Source organism: Myxocyprinus asiaticus, chromosome 16 (assembly GCF_019703515.2).
Source record: "Myxocyprinus asiaticus isolate MX2 ecotype Aquarium Trade chromosome 16, UBuf_Myxa_2, whole genome shotgun sequence".
In the NCBI taxonomy this organism is placed as follows: domain Eukaryota; kingdom Metazoa; phylum Chordata; class Actinopteri; order Cypriniformes; family Catostomidae; genus Myxocyprinus; species Myxocyprinus asiaticus.
The window spans coordinates 2642310-2650000 of record NC_059359.1 but is presented as its reverse complement, the minus strand read 5'-3'; the positions used below and the strand labels follow the sequence as shown (position 1 = coordinate 2650000).

The following is a 7691-nucleotide window of genomic DNA, read 5'->3' as shown; positions in this document are numbered from 1 at the left end:
AGTTTGTCTAAAAGAAAACACTACCAATGAATGTAAAATAAAGAGAATGTATAATATTTAGTTTGACCTCCTGATATGATCAAACACACCTCCTTTCACTGACCCTTGGTTGAAAAAGAACAACAATTTGACTTTATTTATTTTTTATGTTTTCATGTCCATTTTGCTTCTCTTATTCATGGAAAGTTCAATCTTCTGAGTGCACAGCACCCCCTGTTGGACTGAATTGGCCACCTCGACAGCATCATGTCTCTTTCTATTAGCATATCCCTTGGAAAAACATTTTGTTGGGTTTCTTTGTACAATTTGCTCACTGGATGGCTCAATGTGCAATATGTCAATTAGAATACATTGATCTTTGCACGCAGTCTGTGGCTGTTGCATGTGAATCCAATGTTAATGGTTTCCACCAGGCACTCCTCATTCATTAAGCAGTCAGGGACACGCGCCACCTGCCCGGAGTCATTTCAGAGCGTCTGATATGTGAGCGCTGAGGAACTCGACCAGCAGTGTTGTCAGATCTCGCAAGAAAAGCAGCCAACCTGCTGTTGGGAGTGATTATGCATATTGATCAATATACTGTAGACCAGTGGTTCCCAACCTTTTTTCCAGGGGACCCCTATTTTAACATTCAAAATCCCGAACGACCCCCTCGCCTGCGAACCTATAAAACTTGGAACTATAAAACTAATAATTTAAGAACATTAATGTTGTGGGATGGGATATTCTCCTAATAAGTTATATGCATATTTATTGTGAGCTCTAGTCAAAAGATCTCTGAAGTCCTGGGGTCTATTTTGATAGTACAGGTTTTTCCAAAGGTAAAACTCCCTTGGATTACCCACCATCTGAGGGTGTTTGGTGCTCTAATTGCTCTTCAGTACGATATGAAGGAACAAAGCTATATGCGTTAATCCTATGATGATGAATGAACTAACGTTACATTTATATAGCGCTTTTTCTGATGCTACACTCAAAGCGCTTTACACAGTGAACAGGGGACTCTCCTCAACCACAAGCAGTGTGCAGAATCCACCTGGATGATGCGACAGCAGCCATAGTGCACCAGGACGCACACCACACACCATCTATTGGTGGAGTGAGAGTAGAGCGATGTAGCCAATTAATGGATGGGGATTAATATGAGGCCATGATTGATAAGGGCCAGTGGGATGAATTTGACCAGGACACCGATGGTTACACCCCTACTCTTTACAAGAAGTGCCCTGGGATTTTTAATGACCACAGAGAGTCAGGACCTCAGTTTAACATCTCATCTAAAGGACAGTGCCTTTTTACAGTATAGTGACCCCATCACTATACTGGGGCATTAGGACTCACACAGACCACAGGGTGAACACCCCCTGCTGGCCTCCCTAATACCTCTTCCAGCAGCAACCTTAGTTTCTCCCAGGAGGTCTCCCAACCAGGTACTGGCCTGGCTTAACCCTGCTTAGCTTCAGTGGGCAACCGGTCTTGAGCTACAGGGTGCTAATGTCATCAGAGTGTTTGGAACATCACAACCCCACCGCCAAATCGCATGACCAGTCTATTCATTTATGTTGCATTTGCTAGTCTTTCACCACAAACCACACGCTCAATTCATACTTTGTCCATTGCCAAATAAATAATAATAAATAAATAAAACCAAATAACAAGCAATTTTGCAGCGTCTTTAAAAAAACCCTGCATCCTAACCTACTCTCGCGAGATGCACGGCTTATAAAACAGCCTATGTTAGATATACTGTATATCTTGTCTTTTCATATATCTCATAAACAAGTAAATATTATTAAAATACTAAAAATGGCTCTATTTGATTGTGCCTTATTACAGAAATAATTGTAACTTTTTCACACATTCAGTTATTTTCTTCTTGTAACCCTCAAAATGGAGAGAGCTTGGCGACCCCCCGTGAAGCTCTGGCGACCCCCAGGTTGGGAACCACTGCTGTAGACAACATTACAAAATAAACAACATTGCTAAATTGCAACTTGCTTAAAACAAAGTGAATTTTTAATAATTATATCCATTTACAAAATTACGATATTTCACTAAAAACAATTCGCCATCTAAGACCTTGTTCAGACCGAAAAATCTTTTTTTTTTTTGCTTATTCGACTCAAATCTCTTTTTTCATTTTTCACATACAAATCTGAATGAAAATGAAATTGGAAATCCGATTAAAATCAGGTTTTTGATGATGCACCTCAGTCTGAATAGTCCGACTGGATTCCATATCTTAAATCGATTAGATTAATATGGTTAAAAGGTGCCCTCCATGACCTCGTCAGCTCATCGTGCACTTCCGGGAAGAAAGGGACCGGGGGGGGGGGTTGTGGCTGTGAGCGGCGCCCCGAACCCAGGAACCAATCATCTAGCCGCGAGGGCTCAGGGGAGGGTGGAAGGTTCCACTCCAACCCGACACATGCGGCGGTCTGGCCAAGCATGGCGGTCATCTCGCCGTCAGCCTCAGACTGGGCGGGACGACCCGAAGGTGACAGCCCAGTTGAGTCCTCGGCGTCTGACATCGCCAGTACGCTCTCCGATACAGCGATCAAGCACTCATCCCGCTCCGGAGCTCCGAAAGGGTTCCTCTCGGAACTCGCCGGGGGCAAACTAGCGTGCTGGGGAATGGGAGGTCCGTGAGGATTTACCCGGCGGAGCTGCGCCCATTGAAGCCCCCAAATCACCTCCAGCGGCAGCCGGGCTGGCTACCTCGTACCCGGAGGTAAAAGACGAGGAGCAATGAGAACATGAACCATCCACGAACGCTGCCTCAGTGTGATCACTGCCCAGACACGTGAGGCAGCGCCCGTGGCTGTTGGAAGCAGAGAGATAGCGACCGCATCCAGGAATCACACAAAGACGGAAAGGCATCTTTATAAAGACGCATCTTTAAAAAGATGTTCAACATCAATGTGTGTGCTCTAATAGAGAAAATATACTCTTTATTAGGAATATACAATTTTTTAGCACTGTCGAAGCGCCCAGGGGTGAAATCTGCACTCGTCATGCAGAAGGAGAGAAAGCCGCTGGAAATGCGCCGTAAATCCAACAGCATATGCTTCTTAAGAGGTGAATGGAACAGCAGTAGTATTCAGCTTGCTGATAGTACAACCGCTCGGCTCCGAAGAAAAAATTTTAATGAGTGGTTGCGAACCAGCTCCTTTTGTACCCGTATGTCCGGGGGAGTGGCATGCAAATTCCACTCGCCAATTCTCATTGGCCTTTTCTCAAAGATCTGAGGTGTTCGGGGCTTTCAAGAGTGACCCCTAGTGTCACTACATCGATAAGGTCCGGGGACATGATTAATTGCGTTATTTTTTATATACACTGACAAAACTTTGGAATAATGTACATGGAAAGAAATTGGTACTTTTAGTCACCAAAGTGGCATTCAACTGATCACAATGTATAGTCAGGACATTAATAACTTGAAAAATTACAATAATTAATGTTCAGAACTTCTTAAACTACTTCAAAGAGTTCTCATCAAAAAATCCTCCACATGCAGCAATGACAGCTTTGCAGATCCTTGACATTCTAGTGGTCAGTTTGTCCAGATACTCAGGTGACATTTCACCCCACACTTCCTGTAGCACTTGCCATAGATGTGGCTGTCTTGTCGGGCACTTCTCACGCACCTTACAGTCTAGCTGATCCCACAAAAGCTCAATGGGGTTAAGATCCATAACACTATTTTCCAATTATCTGTTGTCCAATGTCTGTGTTTCTTTGCCCACTCTAAACTTTTCTTTTTGTTTTTCTGTTTCAAAAGTGTCTTTTCTTTGCAATTCTTCCCATAAGGCCTGCACCCCTGAGTCTTCTCTTTACTGTTGTACATGAAACTGGTGTTGAGCGGGTAGAATTCAATGAAGCTGTCAGCTGAGGACATGTGAGGCGTCTATTTCTCAAACTAGAGACTCTGATGTACTTATCCTCTTGTTTAGTTGTACATCTGGTCTTCCACATCTCTTTCTGTCCTTGTTAGAGCCAGTTGTCCTTTGTCTTTGAAGACTGTAGTGTACACCTTTGAAATCTTCAGTTTTTTGGCAATTTCAAGCATTGTATAGCCTTCATTCCTCAAAACAATGATTGACTGATGAGTTTCTAGAGAAAGCGGTTTCTTACCTAATATTGACCTTAAGACATGCCAGTCTATTGCATACTGTTGCAACTCAAAAACAAACACAAAAACAATGTTAAGCTTCATTTAATGAACCAAATAGCTTTCAACTGAGTTTGATATAATGGCAAGTGATTTTCTAGTACCAAATTAGCAATTTATCATGATTGCTCAAGGATAAGGTGTTGGAGTGATTGCTGCTGGAAATGGGGCCTGTCTAGATTTGATGGTGCTGTTTTTTATATCAGTAATGTCCTGACTATACTTTGTGATCAGCTGAATGCCACTTTGGTGAATTAAAGTACCAATTTCCTTCTGAAACAGCAAAATCTGTACATTATTCCAAACTTATGGCCACCAGTGTATATATATATATATATATATATATATACACATTTATTATATATTAATTATTAATATGTGTGTGTGTGTGTGTGTGTGTGTGTGTGTGTGTGTGTGTGTGTGTGTGTGTGAGTGTGATTAGAGGCGGGTCACACTTTAGTGTGTTTTGAGGGCCAAGTACCAGCAAGTCCGAATAAGCCTATAAAGTGCAACTCATGATTACCCATATTTATAAGCAACTTTTTTTAATGAAACAAACCAAAGGTCATGTATAATACACAGACATGTGAACAGTGTCTACCACTTTTCATTGAAATTCCTTTACTCTTCCCGAGGGCAGTCTAACAGACGGATGCCTAATGCCATCTAGTGGGCTCTCTCTTTCCCAACAGTCTGTGTTGATGCTTAAGAGATTTGAGCTCCCAGATAAAGCGTTGATTTGATAAGAGGATTCAGCAACAGTTAATCACAAGTCTAACGGCTTTAGAACGGCTGTATTTCTAAATCTAATCCCAATTACACATGGCTAGGGGGCCTCTTGTGGCAATCTTCCTCATCACAGAAGCACAGGTTTAGACCAATGTTTATCTGATAAGTAGCCCTCTGGCTAAATGGCCCTCAATATAGACATCCACTGCACGAATGCACCAATGCATGATAAAGATAAAGGCTTCACTGAACTGAAAATGCATCTTATATCCAGACGTGCACAGAATTGGAATGCACATCATTCGAAAAATTTGACATATTTTCTTCCTCCTGTGTGTACATTTATAAAAACAATTGTGGTTAATTTGATCATGGTTACATGAGATATTAAAACTTGTTTTCAGGGAATGTATCTTGAATTCTTATTAACTTATAAATAACTTGAATTGTTATTTTATTGGCAAATAGTTTTAAGCATTAAACAAAATGAAGTGAGGTTTATGCTTAAAACAAGAAAGAACACTAGGTAAAAAAAAGAAATTAAAAAAAAAACTTAATTCAAAATATATTTTTTTATCTTAATATCTCATGCAATTTATATTTAATTGTATCTTGTTTTAAGGATGTTAAGGTATTTTTAACATGATAAAAATACCACACAAAAAAAGATGATAAAGAAAATGATATTTTGCAGTGTGTAGTACTCTCAGCTCTGAGGAACACATTTAAATTTATAATATAATATAATCATATTTTTAATACAAAAATGTTAACCCGTTAAATCAGTGGTGGAAATCCAAAAACAGTCTCTTTTTTTTTCTTTTTAGGAAAATAATATATATATATATATATATATATATATATATATATATATATATATATATATATATATATATATTTTTTTTTTTTTCTTTTTTCTTTTTTTTTTTTTTTTTTTTTTTTTTAGGTTAGATTATTTTAGGATTCGCCTAATGTGCCCAGTCACATGCAGTTTTGTTTCTTTGTTTTAGGTAACTGGCCTTCAGGAAGGTCATTTTTATCAATTCCGTGCTTTTGCTGCCAACATCGTTGGACTGGGCAAACCTTCAGAACCGAGCGAGCTGTTTTTGTGCGAGCCGTGGACAATGCCCGAGCCTGGTAAGATCAGGATAGGAACTGTAAGGAATTTAACAGTCTCTCCTATTATTATCCTGTTTCACATTACAGAAATAAAATGTGTTACAAATGACATTCATGTTGACTTTAAGCTTGTTTGAATGTCTAGATGAATAAACAGATGCTGGGGATTGGATGAATCTTTTGGTATTGCAGGCTGTCCATATGATCTGGAGTTCAGAGAAGTGAGGTGTAACTCTCTGGTGCTGCTGTGGGCGGGGCCTCTCTACAAGGGCCAATCAGAGATCAGCGGGTATGTGGTGGAGATCAGTCAGGGGCCGGAGTCTGAGGATTGGACCCCTGTAACGAGCGAGAGAGTGATGGAAACTCACTTAAAGGTCCGTTTTATGCCACTTTGGATTTATGTACATTTACCAGAGTTTAAGAATTGCCTTCCTTTTAGTTCATGAGTTGGATTTGAGTTTAATTGGAGCGAAAGGAATTCAGAGAAATTCAACACAGTCTCACAGCAGAGTCCAACTCAAGTTCGGTGACAAAATATAGATAATTATGCATATTTATTCCCTTATATATTTTCAACTAAATTTCTACTGTCAAAACTATTAACCGAGCATTAATTTTGCCATTCAGCACCATAAAACCCAATGAAAAAAGGTCTATGAATTAAATACAAATGTCAATAGGTGGAATTTCAAACATTATTATCATCTAATGTTTTTGGAAAATCCCATATGTTGTATGGCAATTTGTCGAAAATTAAATGTATTGTTTGCAAACTGAACAAAATGTCATTACATTGCACAAAGTATTTAATAATTGGAAAAATAATAATAATTAAAAAAAACCTTGAGCACACATCAGCTTTAAATTCAAATTAAATTCATGATGCTCAGCCCTGATATTTACATTTAAATATTGATTTAAGTTTTAAAAGAGGAGTGACCTTTCTTTGTGTGTTTGCTGATCAGGTTTCAGGTCTGCAAGCGGGCCAGACGTACCGTCTGCGTGTGTCTGCTGTAAACGCTGCTGGAGTTGGCATGCCTTCACTGCCTTCTGAGCCAATCAGAGCGCAGACTAAAGCAGGTCAGCTCGCTGTTAATCTACATAATGATGTTTATTCTGATTTAACTGTGAGCTGCTTTTAAATTCTGTGTCGCTTTCAACACTAGGAACCAAAGAGATTGAGATCGGTGTTGATAATGATGGCTTCATCTTCCTGAGCTTTGAAGCCTCTGAGATGGTTTACAAAGACTTCAAGTGGAATAAGAACTACTCAGAAGCCATTGATGCTGGACGAGCCCGCTTGGAGAGCAAAAACAACAGGTGTTTAATCAATATGTCTTGGAAATATGTGTATTATATACCTAAGGGTGACTGCTTGATTTCAATGGGAATGGTGCGCCGCAAAGATGCAAAGGAAAAACGCAGGGGTTCGCAAATGTGACGCTCTGTCATGTGGCCAATAGTTGAGAAAAGGTCTGGAACAGATTTCAACTTCTTTCTTTTTGTTATATGAAGGTCACATTTAAACTGACTTGGAAGCTTTTAACATTCCTTCATCATTTCTTTTTGGTACTTTTTAAGTGCCTTTTATGTACAGTAGAACTGTCACGATTATGAAAACTGGCCTGACAATTAATTGCCAAAAAGTAAATGTGATTATGACAATTAATCA

General features: G+C 39.5%; 1 protein-coding gene across 1 annotated transcript in view; it reads left to right on the top strand.

Annotated features, from left to right (window-relative positions):
- The window catches only part of LOC127453595 (myomesin-3-like), an 89355-nt gene that overhangs the window by 63063 nt on the left and 18601 nt on the right, over positions 1 to 7691 (top strand). Inside the window, exons 19-22 of the mRNA XM_051720070.1 lie at positions 5911 to 6037; positions 6212 to 6393; positions 6985 to 7099; positions 7186 to 7339. Coding sequence (XP_051576030.1) covers positions 5911 to 6037; positions 6212 to 6393; positions 6985 to 7099; positions 7186 to 7339 — 578 coding nt within the window. The remainder of the gene's footprint in view (positions 1 to 5910; positions 6038 to 6211; positions 6394 to 6984; positions 7100 to 7185; positions 7340 to 7691) is intronic.